This window comes from Paramormyrops kingsleyae, chromosome 1 (assembly GCF_048594095.1).
Source record: "Paramormyrops kingsleyae isolate MSU_618 chromosome 1, PKINGS_0.4, whole genome shotgun sequence".
In the NCBI taxonomy this organism is placed as follows: Eukaryota; Metazoa; Chordata; class Actinopteri; order Osteoglossiformes; family Mormyridae; genus Paramormyrops; species Paramormyrops kingsleyae.
Genome location: NC_132797.1, coordinates 29938226 through 29961185, shown reverse-complemented (window position 1 = coordinate 29961185; position 22960 = coordinate 29938226). Strand labels below are relative to the sequence as shown.

Sequence of the window (22960 nt, the reverse complement as noted above, 5' to 3'; positions counted from 1 at the left end):
CGGCAGCCCCCCCCTATAGGGTCAGGGGCCCTTGTAGGCAGAGGATCAAAGAATGTAGGCCCTCTAAAATAGACAAACGAAAATACATTGTTGATAAGCGTTGCAAATTGTTTTGGGCTAGGGGCCCCATGGGCCCCCTGCACCCCAAGGGCCGCTGGGCAGCGGCCCCGCTGGCCCGGTCCGTAATCCGTCCCTGATCAGAGTATAGCATCAAGTAAACTAAACTTCTTGGATATTCATCTCATCAGTTAAGTAGCAGAGGGGGGTGTTAATCAGTTTCAGCTGCTTTGGTGTTAATGAAATTAACAACAGGTGCACTAGAGGGGCAACAATGAGACGACCCCCAAAACAGGAATGGTTTAACAGCTGGGGGCCACTGACATTTTTCCATCCTAATCTCTTCTGACTGTTTTTTCACTAGTTTTGCATTTGGCTACAGTCAGTGTCAGTGCAGTGGGTCCTGGGTTCCTCCTGGTGCACGACAATGACCGGCCTCATGTGGCGAGAGTATGCAGGCAGTTCCTGGAACATGAAGGAATTGATACAATTGACTGGCCCCCACGTTCACATGGCCTAAATCCAACAGAATACCTCTGGGACAATATGTTTCGGTCCATCCGACGCCACCAGGTTGCACCTCAGACTGTCCAGGAGCTCAGCGATGCCCTGGTCCAGTTCTGGAAGGAGATCCCTCAGGACACCATCCGTCATCTCATTAGGAGGATGCCCTGACATTGTCAGGCATGCATACAAGCACGTGGGGGCCATACAAACTACTGAGTACGATTTTGAGTTGCTGCAATGAATTTTCAGCAAAATGGACTAGCCTGCTGCATCATTTTTTCACTTAGATTTTCGGGGTGTCTCTGAATTCAGCCCTCTGTAGGTTTGTAATTTTCATTTCCATCAAACGATGTGGCATCCTTTCACTCTTAACACATCACCCAGTTCATATCGGTATACTGTAGATATCCAGCAGGATTTTTCCCCATTGAAATCTGATGCGTTTTCAAAGTGTTCCTTTAATTTTGTTGAGCAGTGTATAAAATCTATTACCAAGCACACATTTGGCGAAGTTTGAAGGCTGCCGAATACCTGATGTTTCCGGATCATGCAGATTTTTTTTTTTTTACTTATTTACAGTAGAGTAAACTGTATGATCAAACAGGAAACGGGCTGCTGTGATTTGTCTTTATCTGACGCACTGTGATTTTATTGGAGTTTTATGGCTTGTGCTCATCATTTTATCAGTTTTAACTGATGCGGTTTGAACGCCATAAATTTTATTATTATTATTATTAACAGTGGTCTTTGGACCCATAATAATAATTGGTGTGTCTATCCAACCCCCAGGACGTTTAGTACTGTCATGACCTGCTCGTCCGATCCTCCTGTGTGCCTTCTGTTTATCGGGGCTTTCCTCGTTACCTCGTGTTAATTCCCGATTGTGATCACCTGTTGCCTGTTCTTTCCTGCTTGTCTTGAGTATTTAGTCCGCGTCTGAGTTAGTTTCCCCAGGTCTGTCATTAACGTGAGCTCGCCGTGTGCTTCCCTAGTGATCCTGTCTGTCTGAATAAACCCCGTTTTGCCAGTATTCAGGGCTCCCTTCACCTGCTTGCCCGCTCGCCGACACCCGGTCAACACAACTACACGTTAAAAACATACTGTTGTTGAAAGTGAAAATATCTGTGGGTGATGAGTTAGACTGTATGTCTTTGTATTCTTTCTGCCCGCTGCTCTCTTTTCATACCGTATTTTAATGTGCTGTCGTTTTACAGAAAGCTAAAGAGCTGGCAAGTAAGGCAGTAGATGAGGACAAAGCCAAAAACTACGAGGAGGCGCTGCGCTTGTACTTCCTTCACCCTCCCGCACCCTCCAGCGTCTAAAGGCGGGTTTTTCAACCTTTCCTAAACCAGGGACCCCCCAAAGGGTGTGTAATCCCGTCATTATTTTAAGAAACCTATCTGCGCACCGTCTACAACACACCAACGGACCTCTCATCTATGCTGAGTGTGTAAAACAGCCTTTATTACCCTTTAACCTGCTTACATTACTAAATAACAAATTATGTCAGTTTGCTTGGTCATTTAAGAGCGGTAAAACTAGAGCCAAACATTTGATACTAATGATAATTGACTGGCTCTGTGCACCCCAGTTTGGTTCCACGTGCTGTCTGGGATAGGGTCCAGGCGCCCTGACCAGAATATGTACTTAGGAGATGAATGATTTTTCTGTTTTCTCAGATGAGACAGCTAGGGAGAAGGCCAAGCAGAGCATGACGGCCAAGTGTCAGGAGTACCTGGACAGGGTGGAGCAGCTGAAGACGTTCCTGAAGAAGACGGAGGGCGTTTCAAACGCAGGCAAACAAGCAAGTAGCAGTCAGGCAGATGACAAAGGGTACGAATAAGTTTCCCTGTCACACACTTTTAGTGAGCAGCCAAGTATTATAAAACACAAGATTGCCTTATTCAGTAGACACTTTTGAACAAAACAGTGTACAAGTGAGTTAAGTTTTGAGTCAGAGAGCATGCAGTAGCAGTTAGGTTTGAAGTAGCAGTTACAGTAGGTTTGAAGGCCTTGCTTAAGAACCCAGTTGTGATACAATAACTCAGCTTGGGGATACGAACCCATGACCCTCTGGACATGGGCACAGATCCAGTTACCTGAAGGTGGGATCGTGTTCTCCACATGTTCTCGCATCTTGACGCGCTCTGCTTATTTTCCCATTAAAATTCTGCCAACCTTCTCCCCTTATGTTCTTCGAAACAAGTGCGATCAGGTTGAAGATTCAGAGAAGAATCTGAAGGCCCAGCTGCAGGGTAACCATACTTCCCCCGTCTGCCATCACCTTTCTGAGGGTGTAGGGGGCTGCACTCACCTTCCCAGTATGATGCAAGCTTTTCACAGGAGCCATCGTCATGGAGAGGCCCAACGTCAAAGTGGAACGATGTCGCTGGTTTGGAAGGAGCCAAAGAGGCACTAAAGGAGGCCGTTATCCTGCCCATTAAGTTTCCACACCTGTTCACAGGTATGGGGGGTCACTCAATACTCTGGAATGTCTAGAAACATGTCTCCAAAAAGTGCTGCATTCTTGTGAGAGTAATACCTGAAAAAAGAGAAGAAAATACCTGCATAAGGTCCTTTGATTAGTGCTTTATAAGAGCGTCATCTATATGACTTTTAACCTCAGTATGAATTAGTCCCTCTTATGCCCCTCACCTTAAAAAAAATCCTAGGCTCCCCTCTGCCCCCTAATAGGTTCTGTACTAAAATAAATCAGACGCTGTTTTGTAGATGCTAGCATCTCCTGATGAGTTGGTTCCCCCTGGGGTGCACATCTGGGCCGGTATGCATAAAACTTCTCAGAGTAAAATTTCACTCTTAAATGCGTCAAAATTCTAAGAGTGACGTGATTCTGCTCCTACTCCCAGACTTAAGAATAAGTGGCATGCATAAACATTCTTAAGTGTTAAGACTTGGTCTCAGCTCCTAAATTATTTGAGAGCTGGAGAGGACTCCTAAGCCAGTTAGGAACTGAATGATGGCAGCTGCACTACACGCACCCAGACAGGGTGAAAGACAGGAGGTACTGCGGATTTACGATGATAACGAGTTGATAAAAAGATACAGGCTTGATCGTGAAGGCATTATTTTTGTTACTGACCTAATTAGGAACCGGATACAGTCTCCTACGTCACCTAAAAATGCACTTAGAGTTTAACTGAAGGTTATAAAGATGCTACGTTTTTGGCAACTGGAAAAATATAATAATTATTATTATTATCATCATCATCTATTATAGCGAGGGTCATAAGAGCAATATAAGTAATTACACAAACCTGTAGCTTGCATGCTTGCTTTATAAACTGTGATTTACTTTCGCGAGGTCGATAAAACATTACACCACCTTTTTTCACATTGCTCTGCTGAACGCCTTGTCCGAGCCTCCTAAGCTTTTTTTTGTCCGTGCTTGTAACAGCTGGGCCAAACTTTCGCCACACTACCTCCTTCCATTTAAGCACCAACTGTGCCAAAAGAACCGTTTTGTTTGTCGTCCAGTTTGGTTTTCTTTTACGATCCAATGTCTTGCTATGAGTTTTGTGTTTGACCCATAATTTATACTACATGTGCATCTATTAGTGGAAATTGATTGGTGATGTGCTAGGTAGATTTACATACAACCAATTAAAGGTATGATCACAAAAAGGTATGTTGTGTAAAGCTCTACATTAACAGTTTAATGTCATTTAATATATTCACCGTGCAGCTCCTCTATTGGTTGAACTCAGTATTTGGGGTGGGATTTTATTTGTAGTCCTCATTTCACGACACTTAAATGGTGGCTCCGTCAGCACTTAGGAATTGGGCTTAGACTTTGCTGAAAGTTACTTTTAGCAGCTTTATACAATGCTCTTAGGTCCTACTTTTCGCTAAGTTTTTTTTTTAACTCAAGTCAAAGTGTACGACCATTCTTAAGACCATTCTTAGGAAGTTTTATGCATACCGGCCCTGGTCTTTTGGCCCTCCTCCAGCTCGCTCTCTCTGTGCCTCTCCCCCAGGCTGGTGAAGAACCTCTTCAGCCTGGCATGGGAGCACAAGCCGTCCATCATCTTCATTGACGAGATCAACTCACTGTGCGGCTCACGCAGTGAGACTGAAAGCGGGGCAGCCTGGCGCATCAAGACTGAGTTTCTGGTCCAGATGCAGGGTGAGGAACCCAGACAGGCCGCGAGCGCAGACTGAGCCTTCGCCGTGTGGCGGGGTTGGATTCATACTGACAGCAATGTGGATTCGTGCCCAGCACACGTTACGATCGGGCAAGGGAAACCCCTAGATCTCAACGGCACCATCTGGAGTCGAGTTGGCAGAATTCTTTTTAACCCAAAGTGCTCTCTGAGGGATGTTTTGGAGTTTAATTAAAACATGTTAAAACGGCAAATAAAGTATGTGTTATGCTTGGTGTGTAAACAGTGGCTTATGGTGGTGGTTATTATCTGATTAACTCAGGTGTTGGGAACAACAATGAGGGAATTCTCATCCTGGGAGCCACGAACATTCCCTGGACGCTGGACTCCGCCATCAGGAGACTGTAATGTCCACCAGTATCTCGAAATGATCTGGAGATATTCGCCTCAATGAATTCTGGGACTTGTTCCTCCAGTCATCAGGTTACTCAACTTTGCATTGGTCGAGCAGCAGGAGATAACTAGGAATGGCACTGTGATGAAACGCATGCATACATGACACTTGACTATGTGGTTCAACGTGTGATCAATCTGGTCTTTTGGGATGACCCCTGACCAGGACATGAGTAAAGAACAGCCTCAAATGGACGAGGTGATGTGTTTTTAAGATGGCCCTTCTGTTTATCGGGGCTTTTAGGGAAATGTCATGATGCAGTGCTTTGCAAATGCCTTCACAGTTGAGCTGAGTTGGAGTGTGTCCTGTAGAGCAAACTTGGGGTCTTTCAGCTTTCCTTTTACCTTCAGCTCTTACCTGCTTAGTGAACTTCTGATTAGTGCAGGATTTATGAGCACCTCTTGATATGGTTTTTATAGGTGAGGGTCCCTCACCCTGGTTTTAGATCCAAAGTAGATCCTGCTCCAGAAAATACCTGGCAAACCTCCCCTACACCTCTGAGGCCTAGCCATGTGCCGCAGGTTCGAGAAGCGCATATACATCCCGCTGCCAGAGGAGCACGCCCGCTCCTCCCTGTTTAAGCTGCACCTGGGCTCCAACCTCAACAGCCTGACGGAGGCCGATTTCTTTGCCCTGGGCCGGCAGACAGAGGGCTACTCCAGGGCAGACATCAGTATTGTGGTGAGGGATGCACTCATGCAGCCAGTACGGAAGGTGCAGTCCGCCACGCACTTCAAGAAGGTGTGTGCCCAGAGTATGTTTCACGCTGTGAGATATGCATGCTTTTCACAACGCACTTATCCTGTAACATTTAAAAAAATTAACTACTAACTAACTAATTAGCACCCGTAGCTCTACGTAGAGCATTGTGCTAGTTATGCAACGGTGGCAGGCCTACATCGCAGGAAGGACACATGGAGGCTGAGTCCAAATTCAGGGGCTGCATCCTTCGAAGAACATGGTCTATGTAGCCTTTGTAGGATGTGTCCTTCGAAGGACGTGGTCTATGTAGCCTTTGTAGGATGTGTCCTTCGAAGGACGTGGTCTATGTAGCCTTTGTAGGATGTGTCCTTCGAAGGACGTGGTCTATGTAGCCTTTGTAGGATGTGTCCTTCGAAGGACGTGGTCTATGTAGCCTTTGTAGGATGTGTCCTTCGAAGGACGTGGTCTATGTAGCCTTTATAGGAAATATCCTTCGATGGTCCACACAATGAATTGTGGGATATGTTGTGCTGTCTAGAAATGCGTCATCCTTTGCAAAATGCGTAGTTACGAAGGATCCACCGGATGGATGTATTCGGTTTCTGAGAGGAACCTTAGAAAGATGCAGCCCCTGAATTCAGACATAGCTAAATTGTAACCCTTCCGCTCTGTCACTTTGGATAAAAGCAACAGTTAAATGCAATTAATCTTCAGATAACTTCTAAAGGTGGCCACATACTTCAAACTAAATCAGCATCATTTTAGCTATATGATGTGGTATGAGCTGTGATCACTGTGTAGGATACCTGAGGCGAACTTTCTCATTTGTTATGATCCCACCCGCTGTCCACGATTGGCTGACAAAGTGTGACATCACAGGGTTGGTCAGCAGGACTAATTATGTAGTTACTGGCATGCTATGCATTGCACCATTTGCAAATACTGTAAATTAATGTGTATTTATTTTGATAGTAAATGTCAACTGCAATATGTTTGCTATGGAATGCATGTATGTCATTAGCATTTAAGCGTGACACTATTTTAAATGGTTCCTCAGTTAGTATTAAACCAATAGTGGCTGTTAATAAAGAGAGCGACATTGATTTTAAAAGAGCTGTCATCTCCTTTATTGAAGTGACCCACACACTTGCCACAGTATGTTTATTTAAGTCTGGGTCCGCTGCATTGAATATATTCTGTGCCCTCTAGGATTGTGGCATGATAGAACAAAGTGGCAACATCAAGATGGCAGGTTGTTCTCGCCGAAGTGTTACATTTTGTTCTGTTTGGATGTCATTTTATGTATTTGGCTACCTTTAGGGTTATTGGGCAGCAAGTGGAGAGGAGGTTGAAGTCTCAGGATGGAGCGTGCTTTGAACATTAACCTGAATCCCTGAAGTAAATTATACTGCTGCATCAAATCTGTCTTTTTTTTTTAAATCAAAACACCAGCTGATTGTTAATAAACTGGGATCACAAGGATATTTATGACAACAATGACATGTGTGTGATGTACAGGGACGTGGGGCATCATGGAACAACCCAGACGAAGTGGTGGATGACCTTTTGACTCCCTGTTTGCAGAGTGACCCCAACGCCGTGACAATGACGTGGATGGAGGTCCCTGGAGAGAAGCTGCTGGAGCCAGTGGTCTGCGTGGTGAGTGAATGAAAAACCGCCACATTCGTAGAATTCAAATGACATGTTGTAATGTATACCAACACTAGAGGGTGCCAGATGATGCTTGCTCTACTAACCTAACACCCCAAGAACAACTGCGGTGGTTTGTATTCTTGGGAAACTTGGTGTTTCCTGTTGAGTGACTTATCTCCCCTGTGCAGACGGACATGTTGAGGTCCCTCTCAAACACCAAGCCCACGGTGAATGAGCAGGACCTCGAGAAGCTGAAGAAGTTCACAGAGGATTTTGGCCAGGAGGGCTGACACACGGCAGTGATTTGCCCAAACAGACGGATGCTCTCTTGCTGTCCATCTCTCCACTTCCTGCCTGACCTGCACTCTGTTCCATTTTGGGGTTTCCTAATTGCTCTCGGAAGGGCTTTGGCCCCGTAAAACACTCTGTTGGGAAAATCATTAGGGGATCAGACTGACAGGCAGCAGCATGCATACAGGGATCATTATGGAATGTTCTTTCTGTGGTACACTTGTGAGATCTGAACAGAATGTGTGACTGCAAACTATGGTCTAGTTAAGTATTTTTTCCACTTTGTATTTTTAACGGGCTACGGTGTGTGACTTTAAGGTCTTTTTATATTCATCGTGAAAAAAAAACTCAAGATTAAACACAATATGTCTGGGTCACTTCTTCTTCAAGCCTGATTACAGTATGCCTAAAGCAGGTTTCCTTCCTAAATTCCCTCATGGTGGCGCTCTCCTAGAAGCCAAGGATACAGGATGTAACGTAAACATCTGGACAGCATGTCACAGAATAATATGGACCCAAACACAGAGCAGTTTTTCTTGTACATTGTTAAACCCTCAGCTTATATAATGGCGTCAATTCTGCCCAAGGAGCAGGGGATTGTCTGTGTGTGGTATCCACGTGTGGAGGACACCACCTTCCACCTGAACACTGTACCTGCCTCATCCTGTACGTCTAAATAAAAAAGTTGATCAAACCTGTCTTTGGGTGTGCCACTCTGCTCAGACTGCTGTAATGGCCCCGTATGCCCCCGGTGGCCATTTTGAAGGCATCTCGTGTGCTGCAGGTGTGATTGGTGTACTCAGGTACAGTATGTCTTACTGCAAGGAGAAGGGCCAGCTGCTTTCTCGATTGGCCCGTTAACATCCGACTGAGGGCCCTGCTATTTTATAGCTTTGCCATAATTATTTGTGTAACAGATAAAACTTGCCACTGTCAGAGCTGTATATACGTGTGCGCATGTTGGTTTAGTGTTCTGTAACTAAAAAATTTCGGCAGTTGCCTTTAAGAAAACGACGCACCTTATGTTTTCCTCAATTTGGAACTGCCCGCGGAAGCGGTAGGTTGTGCTTGTAATAGTGTCTCATTTTATAAAATTATTTATTTATTATATTCTATCGACAATTTTGTTATATTAAAGTGTATGTATCTGGACGACTTTAAATATGGACAAAGTTTTGTGAGGTTGAATAACTGTATATCCATTCTATCTGTTCTGTGAACCTCGGCCCGTAGACAAGTAGCCACCAAGTTATATGGTAAAGTGAGTGTTTTTGCATTTCCAGAACTTTGCTGTGATTGCAGTGTTCATCTTTTCACGGGTACATATTTACACTGTAATTGATATTACTATACTTGCGCAGTGTGGAACTGCCCGCGCAAGCGAACAGTGCTGTTAATGCAGTGTTCCTTTTTTTTTTTTACAGAATAAGCCAGTTCGATTAGGAGTCTTTAGTTGCGGTGCATTCAGCTAACACAACGCAAGATCACGCCTGTTACATTTGCACTAAATGCCCTAATGAGCAGGGATATATACGGAGTTGGGGGGGCACAGGAACGTTGGTCCCAGCTGAAAGCTGATAGGTCCCTGTAGTGCCCCTCCCCAGTCATTGGCTGATTCAAAACATACCACTGGGTAATAATAATAATGCTGAGCAATCTATCAATTACAGCCAGAGTTGCCACTCGTCCCATATAATACAGGATTGTCCCGCATAATACTGGATGCAGCAGTTTATTTCTCCAAAGCGGGACAATCCCGTATTAAAAGGGACGGGAGGCAACACTAATTATAACCTTTCTTATGCCCTGCCACCTTAAAAAACACAGGTTGGCGCAGGGGTGTTTCTAGCTATCGAAAGGACCAGGGGCTAAGTCAAGTTTACCTGGGTCTTGGTTTATTTTTTGAAGGAAGATTGATTCGAGTGATCAGACCTAACGATTGGCCCCTGCTTTCATCTCAATCTGTCCCTCCGACGCCCCGTCAGGAAGAGGGCGGCATTGTATCTTCTCCATGCCTCCCGTGATAACTGTGCATTGGTGTGGGAGCCTGGAGCCAAACGGTGAAGTGATGCCGAGCAGGATGCATCTCGCTCCGCCGCCCGCATCCTGCGATGGCGGGCACGCATGTTTGTACTGCTCCATTCTCTCATTTTCCATCGTTACGCTCCTTCCCTTTCCACCATTTACCGGCAGGCGTTTTTGCGTGGGAGTGGCGTCGACCCATCGAGCGTGACTCTGCTCAGAGTGCCTGCAGCACAGCCGTGAACGAGAAATCAAATTGAAAAAGTTCGAGTTTCAAACTGCTGAAGTTGGTTTAACTGCTGCACTTAGGACGTTATAAATCACCGATTCAGGGAAGTTCCATTTTCCGTCATGTAGGGGATTCCCCTTGTCTTTCCCGAGTTTTTCCTAGCCCCGAAGCTTGTCGTCCATAAAGCTGCTCTGTCGCTTATCACAGAAATCGTTTTACACTACACCACAAATCGCGTCTCTGCGATGGGTGTTATGTGCAGCAGACTGCACCATCACATTTGGCTTGGATTCTCTCTAGGTAATCATTTATCAGACAGCCATGGTGGTTGGGGACACAAACTTTACGCCTCCTTTTTAGCTCTTAGGCTAATGGCTGGAAACGTTATTGCGTCGACCATTTAAAATCCAATCTGGCCTCCATCGCAGAACGTGGGAGATCTACTGTTTTGCAAATTGCATTTTCAATATGACAACAAAAACACCGTCTTAGTGCCCCAGTTAGCAAAATGTATTTTTTTTCTGTGCTATGATGAACTGTCTTGAAAAAGATAGTTAAGGAGTCGACATCATTATGTTTAAGACTTTTTTTTATGAAGAACCATAAATCACTATCCTGTAGTCTTTCCAGCCTGCTCGCCCGTCTGCCTGTGACGTCTCTCCTTCCTTCCCTGCTGCTGTACCACTGCTCATCCTGCCATCAGAAGCAGCACCATCACCTGCCTGTCCCCCACTTTGAGACACTAATGTTAAAATTGTGACAGTGTGAATTGGGACTTTGCTATCCTGCTCATTTGACTTCCTCTGCCAGCCCCTGGAGGATGGACTCCCCCTTTGAGTCTGGTTCCTCTCAAGGTTTCTTCTTTCTAGGGAGTTTTTCTTTGCCACTGTCACCGCTGGCTTGCTCACTGGGGGCTTTGGGCAGGGAAGCTGTAAAGCGCTTTGAGACAATGTAATGTTGTGAAAATCCACTATACAAATAAAATATTGAATTGAATAGTGTGGAACAAAAGTGGAGAAACTGTCTTGCGTCTGCCAATCAAGAAAAGCTTATTATTCTATTAATCTCTTTTGTTCCTAGATATGTACAAACACTCTGTTGACCTTGGGATGTGAACCTATACCCTTCTGATCACAGTCACAACATCCTAACCCACTGAACAACAGGTACGGAGTCCCCAATATGTACACAGTGGTCTCCATTGTTTGGAAACCTTGACTTTCAGATTCATACATTTATGCAGATGGGTGTTTGTGATCGATGACACTGGCATGTAGACTTTTATAATGTAACTAGAAGCAACAGTTGCCTGGTGCTGAGCTATGTCCGCATGGCAAATAAAGTATATCTTAATATTACATGCACTGTCTAGGCCAAATTACAGCCTGCAGCACAAATTATTTCAACATTAAAAGTTCATAATGTAATTCAGTATAAAACTATACTGTAGAGGGCAGTAAAAGCCTTGTTCACTCATTTTCTAAATACAGTGGTACCTCGGTTCTCGAACTCACTAGAACTCGAATTTCTGGAAAGTCGAACAAACCAGTTTGACCTAGAACTCGATCTGAATATCAGAAGTCGAACCGTGAACGCTGACCTAATATAAATTGTACGCGCCAGGAAATTAGTCATACTACAATGCAATTCTTACTTGAATGCCTTCTTCACAGGCTGGACGATTAACCAAATAAAGCAGCGCAACATTACAGTAACTAACAATAAATAAACCACTAACTTACGTGTACTATTAGAGCATTTATGTCATTTATTGAAACTTTATTTTACTAGGTAAATTAACTGAAAACCAGTTCTCACTGCTTTATGTGATATTCGGGAGAAATAGCACATTACGCATCGGAACTGCCTGGGATACAAACGTCATGCGTGTAACTAAACTCTTTAGCCAATAAGGGCAAAGGTATGTCGTCACGGGGGCGGTTCCAGTTTGTGCAGCCAGGTGAGAGGTCACAATGCATCTAACCGTAATGCATTGCGTCAGGATCAGAATGCGTTGCTTTATGCCAGCGCTGTAAGCAAGTCGAACGCACCCAATGACCGGACTGGGGAAACAAACTGAAACGCGGACTTAATACAGAGGACTAACGACAACAACCAGAAACAGCTGATCACATGGGGATCCCACACGAGGTTAACGAGGGGGCGTGGCACACAGAAGGAGCGGACGACTGGGGCAGGACAGGGGTAATGTTGGGATAAGATCTTTATCGTTTTGGAAGCCATTAAGAAAAAAATGCTCTTCTTGTTTTATGCTGTTCATTTTGTGCTTAAATGCTAAAAAAGAAAAAAAAAACATATTTAGGTGTAATTTTGAACCAATTAATTGATTTTGCATTATTTCTTATGGGGAAAATTCGATCAGAACTCGAACTTTTTAGGATTCGATCCGGAGTCCGGAACGAATTAAGTTCGAGAACCGAGGTACCACTGTATTGGGATACCCTATAGAATTCCAACTTTTACCACTCATTTGTCAAAGTGAAATAAAGGATATATTTATCCATTCGTTATATACTTATATACATACTGAACAAATTCACCAAAATTAACTTTATTTCTGCTTTTGGCATTCTTTCAGCAGATTTAAAATACTTTATTTAAATACAATATTATTTGCATATTGTCTGTACAATGAATTACCCGCCAATACATTATCAGTAAATTTCATCCTGTTTCCATTTCATTAAAACGTCCCCTTAGTTTCTTAGCTTGTCTTTAAGCGGTTATTTGTCTGAAAGACATAAGTAAATAATTTCATCAACCATCCCCCACCCCCCCCCCCACGAAAATTCCCACAAGCAACAAAAGCTTTTATGCTACACGTAGCTTCTTTGTGTGTCATCGGCCGCTCCAGCAAGATGTTTAAGAGATTAAGATAAATCCTTCCACCCGCTCTCAGCACTCCACGATTATGATTATACATGCAAAAACGCATAGCAAACATACAAGCAGTAGACGTAGCATAATACAGATCTAACAGATATTATGGAATATATCAGGATTGTTTTTGAAAATATAAAAGGATTTTTTTCTTTTAAAAATGTTATCTAGAGCGCAGTTAACTTTCTGTGTATCTGAAACGGCAATACACCGACTTTACACTTGAGTTCAGATAAATAATGGCTCCAATATAAATTACCTGTTTTATTTATACAGATATTGACAGACCTGTGATTCCCAAAGGTTACAGCCACTTAAAATTATAGAGGGGTGGCGTCATTTATTAATGTAAATTATTGTAATTGTCTTTACAAGGTGACAAAAGATGACGTCATGTAACAGCGATAAAGGAAACCTGAAGTAGACACTTTGCCGCTTATTAATCATTACAGCCAGCAGGATAATCCTTCAAAGCACCTTGTGTAATTAATCATTTAATATTCTCCAGATAATACCATAATCAGGTTGTGCTGAGTAAGGAAAACACTTCTAGCTTTTAAAATATTAAGTATTAGTTTCTGTAGTGCCTGTATAAGTAATTGCATGATTAAAGGGCAATTTGATTCTATTTCTCTGCACGGTAAGAATAATTAATGAATAAATTCCATCCAGAAAGTCCAGTGATTGATAATCTGTTCACGTTTGTGAATAATTTCTTTTAAAATGTAACATAAAAAATTGAACACATACTTTTTAGTAAAATTATTTCATAAATGTTTTGCCATCAGCAATGAACTCCTAACAAGTAAGGTATAAATCTAAAAGAAATACACTTCACGGAGCCGCTTGTACTGTGATGTGAACACGCTTTGTCTCACAGGATCTCTGGTGTGACGGTATTCCCAAGAGTTCTGCCCGCAGTTTACCACAGCATGCCGCTCATTCATGACACGGCTGTCATTATCTCGGCCCCCGCACATCCCCTATTAACGTCGCCCGACAGCCTTTCTGTCGGTATCCCATTAAAATAACCGACAAAGGGGTGGGGTGACTTGCTCCCCTCCATTGTTATGAGATCGACTCGGGGAGTGGCCTTGTGCGCACCCCCCCCAATCATCCCTGCATGCTCAGAAGAAAAAGCCCCCTTATTCAGATTACAGCGGCCAAGCATACTGTTATCCGCTCTTCGACTCAACGCGATTTGAGGCGAAGCACATCCCAGATCCCGCTTGTGCCTGGGTTAGATTTCATGGGGCTATCTCTACCTGCCTGGACTTGAGACCCTGATCTCAGGTTCTGGCCATGGGGAAAAAAAGTATTTTTAAAGCAAGAAATCCTCCATTCTGTATGGTGGATGAAGTAGGTAAGCCTTACAAGCAGGCTGTTGAGGATACAGCATACAAGGGTGTTGTGAGATTTAGAAATTCCGTTTCTGATTAGGAATTCAGAGAGGGAGGCTTTGATACTCAAAAAGCAGCGTGCAGAGACCCATCGTAAATGAGCTAACAGAAGTAGGTAAAAAAAAATCACATGGTATTAAGAAAACGGGAAAAATCCAGCTACCGCATGAACCCCTCGCACTGGATCTCCGTGCAGTAAAAGCACGGACGGCCCGGGCTCCGAGACTGCGGTTCAATGCGGTCCCTGTCCGCATATCCCCATCGATACTCGGGAAACTTGCTCAGCTGCACGCCATCATAAAAAACGTGGCTGCTCCACGTACTATTCTCGGCTACAATCTCATGCAAAACGCGCCGATCACCTAGGCTACACCAAGCACACGAACGTTTGAAACTCGCATATTTTGTATTTAATTTTTTTTTTTTTTGAAGAATCATTCAACGCAGCGGTTAAATGCTACTTTATCAGTAAATAATATTCCGCTGTAATAAAGTGGCGAACGGGAGGCGATCCCCATCTCCGCTGCGGGAAACGCGGCGAATGGTCCGTCTGAGCGACAGGTCCTCCAGCACAGAGACGGAAAAAAATGAATGGCGTGACGCAGAGGAAATACCTCACAACACAGACCCGTAACAGAAGCCCGGAGCCCGGGCAAGGACTTCCAGACGATCGTCGGTGCGCTTCTCTCTCTCCCTCCTTCACTCTCACCCTCCCTCTCGCCGAGGTCGTGAGTCTAATGACTGTATGGTGACTTGGGACTTGGGATTTTCTCACAGCCTTAAACGGGTTTTCAGATTGGACTTTCCTTGCATTTATTTTTTTTCTCCTCATGTGGATGGGATATAAGTGCATGTCGACAGCTTGCCTGCTAGCTAATGCGCTCTCTTCCGTTTTTCTCGCACACGGCAAATGTCAGAGGAGTAATTTAACCCAGAAAGGGAAGCAACTGTTTCGGGCAAAAATACACATTACAGAATCTCGACCGGTGTGTCCAAGCGGGCACTATACTTTCCAAAGGGCTTGACAATAAGGAGGATACATTCCAAACGATACCGGGAAACTACTTTTCCAAGGATTTTTCTGGTTGCTGGAAGGGGCGTATCATTAACCGACGTCGGGCATTCCTTGCGGATTTCGCTTTTACTGCGCTGGATTAAATTTGCTCCATACAGTAAGTTATTTAGCTGCTGAAAGTTACCGCGATCTGGCGGGGACGCGTATACGCGCACACCCCCCATCCTCACCGCCCTCGGTATTTCACCATGTTTGCATATTTATTACATTTGCGGCGGAGATACATTTTAGCGCCTTACTTGTATTTAAACATCTGAATGCGTATTCTTGAGGAACAGGAAGAATACCGCACACCTCCAAATGTCTGAAGAATTACAAAACCAATACCTTACAAAGAATATCCTCCGGTGATCCCAACAGCGGATTATAAAAAGTAATTGATCGAAATTAATAGGGGAAATGAATTCTCTGTGATAAATTAAAAAGGAAAAATTGGTTTTGTCGGACCAGTTTGAAGCCGTGATGGCAAACGACGTCCCATACGACAGCCGAAATATTGTAGAGATCTATATATACCATAAACTGCTGAAAACAGGCTATGTGTGGGAATTCCAGGCGGCCGGAGACACCGATTCTCCCAATAATGGATCGGTGGACTCCCCTCCCGGCTCTCAAGTTTTGGCACGCCGGTCCCAAGCAGCTGCCGCCGGCGGAGAGGACGCGTCGCCTGTCCGCAGCCGGACGCCCAGATTTGATCCACACGCCCGGCTGCACAGGGTCCTGCGCGAAGCGGGGGACGAGATCGAGAGGATGTTCCAGCGGGACTTCTCAGAAATGCACGAAGAGCTGCACATCACGCCCAGCACGGCGCAGCGCCGCTTCACGGCCGTCATCGAGGAGCTGTTCAGCGATGGCGTGAACTGGGGCCGTATTGTGGCGTTTCTCGAGTTCGGCGGCACCATGTGCGTGGAGAGTGTCAACCGAGAGATGACGTCCCAGGTGGATAACATTGCACACTGGATGACGGAGTACCTGAACGGACCACTGCATAACTGGATCCAGGAAAATGGTGGCTGGGTATGTCTAATTAAATTAAACTATAAGGTTAACTTTTCTTAACCCCCCCCCCAAAAAGAACCCAAATTCCTGCTGTGTCCGAGTGTGAGTCGCTGCGCCGTGTATATCCCAAACAAGGCCACTGTAATCAAAAACATATTTGAAATACCCGCCTTATTGTTTCTCGAGGTCTACTGAGGGTGTATATTATCCACCTACCACACAATATAATTATGCATCACGTAAGCCTATACATTCTTTGATTTTGCGCCAAATCAAGAGTAAATTGTGAAAATATGTGCGCTTATCGTACAGTTTCCCATGCAGCCCTCATAAACTGCAATAGATGTACTAGTATCGTGAATACCGAATTTGTCTCTTGATTTAAATGTCACCGTTTGAATGGGAGTGACACAGTGTAGCTTGGGGAAATACCGGACACCGTTCCGATTCCTTATCTAGGCTGTTTCTCTTGTTGTGGGTTTGAAGTCCGCCCTATAATTGCGTTACGCTGAGCGTAAGTCTCCGTGGCGTCCCCGACAGGCTGGGGATTTTTTCGGGGTTCCTCCGGGTTTATAGCTTTCACTACCGCTAAGGAGCAGTTTGATCAAAGCACGCGATCGAGTAAATGCGTGACAGAGATCCGTTATGCCACCGACGAACCGGATAAACCTAATCGGACATTGTTGATGGAGAGAGTTATATCTTAAAAAAAGATAGAAACTTCTGGCCAAAGGCTTGCAGGATTGAAGCCCCAGAACCCCTGTCTGGTGTATAAATTTGTCAGATGTGAAGTAAAGCTCGAACGCTGGTCCGTTAGGGTCCATCCTGGGCGGTTGTGATCTGGGTGTTATAGCAGCAGGCGAGCCCTGCAATCTTGTGTTCAATATGTGACACTGAAATGTTGACGTGACACCAGTCCGAATGAGTGACAGCTGGCGACAGCTTTGCGGAGACCCCTCTCACTCCTGGCATCATGTAAAATGAACCCCAGGAAGGGCGTTGGGAAGGGGGGCTCGCCTAGCGTGTCGTTTATCCCCAAGGGTCATCGACGTCCTTGTGAACAGCTCACGTTCGTTTTTTTCCTCCTTCATCCCTTAGGGTGATGAGCTGCATTGCAATTGGGTCATAATCAGCACAGAGTTGGTTTAAGGGGATTTTAATATGCATTTGCATTAATTATTATTCCCTGGTTCTTTGTCTGGGGGTGAGGAGCAATCAGCTGCTAATTTATGGCTCATTTCATTTAAGGTATGTTTTAGCTGTCATACAAGCAGGCTGAGTCGTCTTTGGAAGGCAGGATGCTAAGGTTGCTGATGCGAATGGTTCAGTCAGAGCGGTGTCTTTGATTGGCTGCCTGTTTCGAAAGGAGCCCGTATCACTGTGATAACTCGCACGGCTGGTATCTGGCTTTTCACGGCAATGCACATTTGTGCTCCTGATTTCACTTTGTAGGGCGTTCCGTCTCTGATCCCATTAGGCAATTCAGGCTGTCAGAGTCGGTGCATCAGTGAGACAGCGGGAGATCAGCTCTAAGCATCTTTTTTTGGAAGTTGCAGGTGTTTTTCTCTTCTAATCTGATTGGCGGCTTGGGATGAAGGAATGGGAGTCTGTTTCAGCATGCGTCTGGCAAAGCTGACGTTCTGCTCTGGTTTTTCTGCAAGGATACCAGACTCCATGCTGCGTTAAGAAATGGCAGTAAGCCTTTCCCTGTAATTCAGTGTCTGGAAATTTTTCGTTTTGTCTAAGGTGAGGTAATCTTCTTAGCGGCACATATGCATGTAAACGAAGTTAATCCTCTGTAACGGAGTTAGGCAGAATAGGCGTGCGATGGTAACAGTTTGAAAATACCCCGTGAAATGTTTCTGAGATCATGATTCGAGATGTCAAAGATGGGTTTTATCCCATGCTTATTTCAGAGCAATCTGAACGATCGTTGATTTTTCAAGGTCAGGTAGAAGACCTCATATGTTGGGCGTGAAGCTGAGTAGCGGGTTCGAGCGAAAGACGTAAAAACAGCACGCATGAGTGAAACATGTTTGGGTGGATTCCGTCTGGGGCAAAAACGTTCCACCTCACCAGTAATTCATAGTTGTTTCCACCTCACATTTACTGATGTTTGTTAAACCTTGTCTGGAAGCTTTAACATCTAATTATCTCTGTGCAGAAGGCATGACCAGCACCATAATGAGACACCTACAATTATTTTGACCCACTTACCCATTGTCTTATTCCTATATTGGTATGATTTATTTTTCATTTTTTAATCCAATACTGCTCCTTACATTTTTGTTAAGGGTACAGCTCCTCAAAGCATCACCAGAGATTGACTGCAGTCATTCCAAAAACCAAAAAGGTCTTGAAAATGACAGTATGGTATTCATTCAGTTCTCCACCACCGGTGATGGCTTTCGGTGGCTGCCCTGTCTGGATTGTGGTGTTCGGATGTAACACATGTAGCCCAGGTATTCCCAGGAGTCATGTGACCAGGAGAAGGTCTTAAGCACTGAAAGAGGATCACATGATTTTGCCAGAGAATAGGATTTGGGTTCAGAAGCACAAGGAGGGCTATTAATGCCTAAGGATGTCATTTAGTGGGGAGACACCACTTGTCAGAAAAATGGGCACGAATTTCTACCTCTGCTTTTCACTGGGGCTGTACCCTCAGGGGTCAGGCAATTGTACCCTATAGCTGTAGGTAATTCTACCTTTTAAGGTACAGAAATGAACTCTGAGGAACATTCCCAAGGTAAAAACAACATTAATGTACCCCCAATAGTACAAAAATGTTCATCAGAGTCCATTTCTGTACCACAGTTATCTACAGCTAAGGGTACAATTGGCATATCCTTGAGGGTACAGCCCCCATGACAAGGTACAAATTGGTACTCTTCTGACAGTGGAGCATCAATCCAAACATATACCCTTGTCATAATTAGCACAGCCACGCCCCCTCTCCCTCTAAACCGTGGTCTTGATGGAATCTTCTGGACTAGCATTTCATCCACCCCCGGGTGGGTAAACACACATGTTATTCTTTAACTGAGCTGGCTAAGAGTTGCCAGCCCCCCGCGTGAGGACACCGTTCACGGCATGGCCTCGTGTCTTGGAAACCGAGAGCTGTAGTTTCGGTGCACAGTGTGGGTCGAGAGCAGGCGGGTGACGCGTTTGAGATCCTACCCGCTTTCACTCACCCACGAGTGACTCGTCGCCGGTTAACCCTGAGATGCGTGAAGTCTATTTAACAGAGGAGTAGAGAGCGACACAGAACACTGGCACTGCAGAAGAAATGCCTGGGACTTCAAACGAGAGCTCAAATGCACAGCTGCTCTTTTCTACCGCTCCTTACCTCACGTGCATCCTGAACACGGAGGCTTTTCTTTTCCCACTGGTAAAACCAACGACAGATCTGATACGCGGAAGATGTCTCGGAGGACCTTCCCGGGCTGGCGTGTAGAGGCAGAGCCACGAGTGGCCGCTTTGTTGCCGTGCACGGGCTCCTGCGCACGTGCTCAGTCGCAGTTTTGCATTCCCATGTCTCTGATAGGCCTTTGGTTATGTTATGCAAATTCAGTGGGCGTGGTCATATATGTCTACAGTAGGATAGGCTCTGACTGCTGCAGATTAACTGATCTCTCTTTAGTGAATGTCTTTTTTAAAGAGATATTCGTGTTTCTGTTAGTGTTAATTACTTCAGAGCTTAATGGCGCTTAGTGAACTATGTTGAAAAAAATCTATTTATTATTACAATAATAAGGTATGTAGAAAAATGAATGATAGACCTATATTCTGTAATCCAGTACTCTCGTTTTGGGTTCCTTGTTGTCAGTGAAACAGGTAGCTTTTTACGGTCCCTGTTCCCATAATCCGGGGGTTTCCCAGGTCATCTGTCTCATTCCTGGTCTTGGCAGTGATCACAGCTTACTTGCAGTTTCGCTTGTGTCAGGAGTCTGGGCCCCATCGCCGCTCCATTGTGGCTCAAAGGCACTGTGGCTGAGTGTAGGATGAATCTGGCGCTGGGAAGCGGATAATCTTCACGCCTCTGTTTCAGAAAAGGATGCCGAATGTGTGTTTTATACCTGCGTGTGGGCTGGAGGGGTGTGTGCGTGTGTTTGTTTGGAGGGAGGGAGCAGCATTTAATGGAGACAGCGCACACACTCATCTTCCCATTTCTGTGCCTCCCACCCGAATTTGTGTCTATGACATGAGCTAAGACTCAACAGTGCAGTGAGAGCATGGGGGAGAGAGACAGGGAGGGGGAGAGAGAGACAGGGAGGGGGAGAGAGAGACAGGGAGGGGGTGAGAGAGACAGAGGGAGAGATGCACACAGGGAAAGGGATAAGGTGAGAGAGATGGAGGGAGAGAGGAACAGGGAGAGGATGAGAGAGGCGGAGGGAAAGACAGGGAGAGGGTTAGGCATACGGAGAGAACGAAAGAGTATGAGAGAAGGAGGGAGAGAGACGGAGAGAATGAGAGACAGCGAGAGAGGCAGGGAGAGGGTGAGAGATGGAGTGAGAGATACACACAGGGAAAGGGAGAAGGTGAGAGAGATGGAGGGAGAGAGGAACAGGGAGAGGATGATAGAGGCGGAGGGAAAGACAGGGAGAGGGTGAGGGAGACAGCTTTCTTTTCCTGAGACCGATGCCTTCAAACAGACCCATGTTAAGCATGTTATTTGTCAGCTCAGGCTGATGCAGAGGGAGGGGGGGGGGCAGAATGTTTGCTGGGCCCTTCATAGAGGAGCAGGTGGCTCCAGATCGGGCTAGAGGGGGGACAGAGGCACTCAGCATGTGGAAAACTTACTGGAAGGCTATGAGTTTGAAGTCCTGGGAAGCTAAACTGAATTAGTGCATGCAAAGTTTGGCAATGAACATTTGTCCATGAAAACTGCAGTATAATTGTGGTTATTGGCAGTAGTATAATTCTGTGTGATTACACATAAAAATCTACATGTGACATGAACACGAACACAGGTGACCTGACACATGGCTTTGGGGGAGTGTGACTGAGTGCATGGGAGATGGGTGGGATTACAGTGGGGGCTGTATAGAAAATAACAAGGGCTTTGGGGTGGGAGACTGTGGCATTTAATTTTTTCTATTCGTAACGTGTTTGCTGGACGAGGGTCTGCAATTAAGCCTCTTGCCATTGACGATAGATTCCCCCGACGTTCTCTGGTGACTAAATACTCCCAGAGCCTTTTGTAATATATATATAATTTTTTTATGTGCGTGGAGTCTTGTTTGTCTAAGAGGCAGTGGGTGGACTGGAACCACTGTCCCCAGTATGGAAAACCAGAACTATATGCATACAGTCATGGGGGTGGTGCAGGACTCCCTCCCACACACATACACGTGATGGAGCATGTGGCCCGTATGCTGGGGGTGTGCGATGGGTGAGTGGGTGTGATCCCCCCCAGAGGAGACGTAGGTTTCAAGCGGACCCTGTTTCCTTTTGGCTGAAAGTGCCCTTTTGTTTGACAGTGCGTGTTTGTTTGTTTTTGTGCATGTGGGGAGTGGAGGGGCGGTTATGGGGGCTGGGGGTGCACACCTGGAAAATGGGTGGGGGGGTTGATGCAGGGGGACGGGGGTGGAGGCCACCCATGCCGTATTGACGTGTGACCACACTGCTGAGCGAGCCGCATGGCAGAGTCCAAACCCCCTCCCCCCCTTTCGGGGGCCCTCAGCGGCGGGAGATGATAAATCACCTCCTTTGCACGCCGCCTGGCACAGCCAATCAGAGAGTGGCGGTGAAGGGCTGCCACCTTTTGTTTTCAGAAAGAAATTTTTACTCATCAAAACATGAAAGTGATCTGTTTTTCTCTGGTGAAAATCCCTTCGGTGCTGCAGCACAGTGTGTCTTCCCCACACTTCTGCGTGTAATTCCCCCATCTTGGGGTGTTTTTTCTCTCTGGTTATCTTGTCCGGGGACATTAAATGTAAACACCAGGCCGTCCTCCTCCCTTATTTAATCGAGTCATGCATCCACACCTGTGGTTGAATCTGCTTAAGGATAAGATGATCGAATCACTGTAGCGCACTGTTTTTGACATTGTAGTTATTAGATTTGGGGTGGCGTGTTTGTCCCTGATGGAAGATCACAGATAACGTGGCACCCGAAGCTGAGGCCTGGCTTGATTCATAGGTGAGTCGCTCGTGTAATTCGAACCCGCCGCCTCTGTATGGTCAGGATCCACCATTATGTGCGGCGTGCTGTGCTGTGTAATTTGACACCGGGGGGAGGGGGGGTGAAGTTTGGGAGGGGAGGCTTTTTTACAGCAACCAAGTGTGGGCAAACACCACCCGCCCACCCCAACTCCACCCCCACCCACCCACGCACGCACACAGAGCACCTGTTTGTAATCAGAACACACCACAGTCGAGGAGGTGTTGGCTTTACGCTGTGCCGAATAGGCAGATTAATACAAAGTACTTGGGGTCAGGGGTCAGAGGTCCACATTAGTACCTAGCCTGTAGTACCTAGCCTATAGTATCTAGGCTGTAGTACCTAGCCTATAGTACCCAGGCTGTAGTACCTAGCCTATAATACCCA

The 22960-nt window shown here is 45.5% G+C and overlaps 2 protein-coding genes across 3 annotated transcripts in view; both read left to right on the top strand.

Annotated features, from left to right (window-relative positions):
• The first annotated feature begins 2218 nt into the window (after positions 1-2218).
• LOC111851674 (vacuolar protein sorting-associated protein 4B-like) lies at positions 2219-8036 on the top strand. The gene is made up of 6 exons (XM_023826797.1): positions 2219-2397; positions 4560-4708; positions 5008-5089; positions 5661-5880; positions 7360-7500; positions 7683-8036. The coding sequence occupies exons 1-6, from the start codon at positions 2219-2221 to the stop codon at positions 7782-7784; spliced, it is 873 nt and encodes a 290-aa protein (XP_023682565.1). The 3' UTR covers positions 7785-8036.
• A 6715-nt stretch (positions 8037-14751) lies between these two features.
• The window catches only part of bcl2a (BCL2 apoptosis regulator a), a 41109-nt gene continuing 32900 nt past the window's right edge, over positions 14752-22960 (top strand). For both annotated transcript variants that reach the window (XR_002840070.2, XM_023826757.2), the window contains exon 1: positions 14752-16429. Coding sequence is in view for 1 of the 2 variants with exons in the window: in XM_023826757.2 (XP_023682525.1) it covers positions 15875-16429 (555 nt within the window). In the remaining variant the exon portion in view is untranslated. The remainder of the gene's footprint in view (positions 16430-22960) is intronic.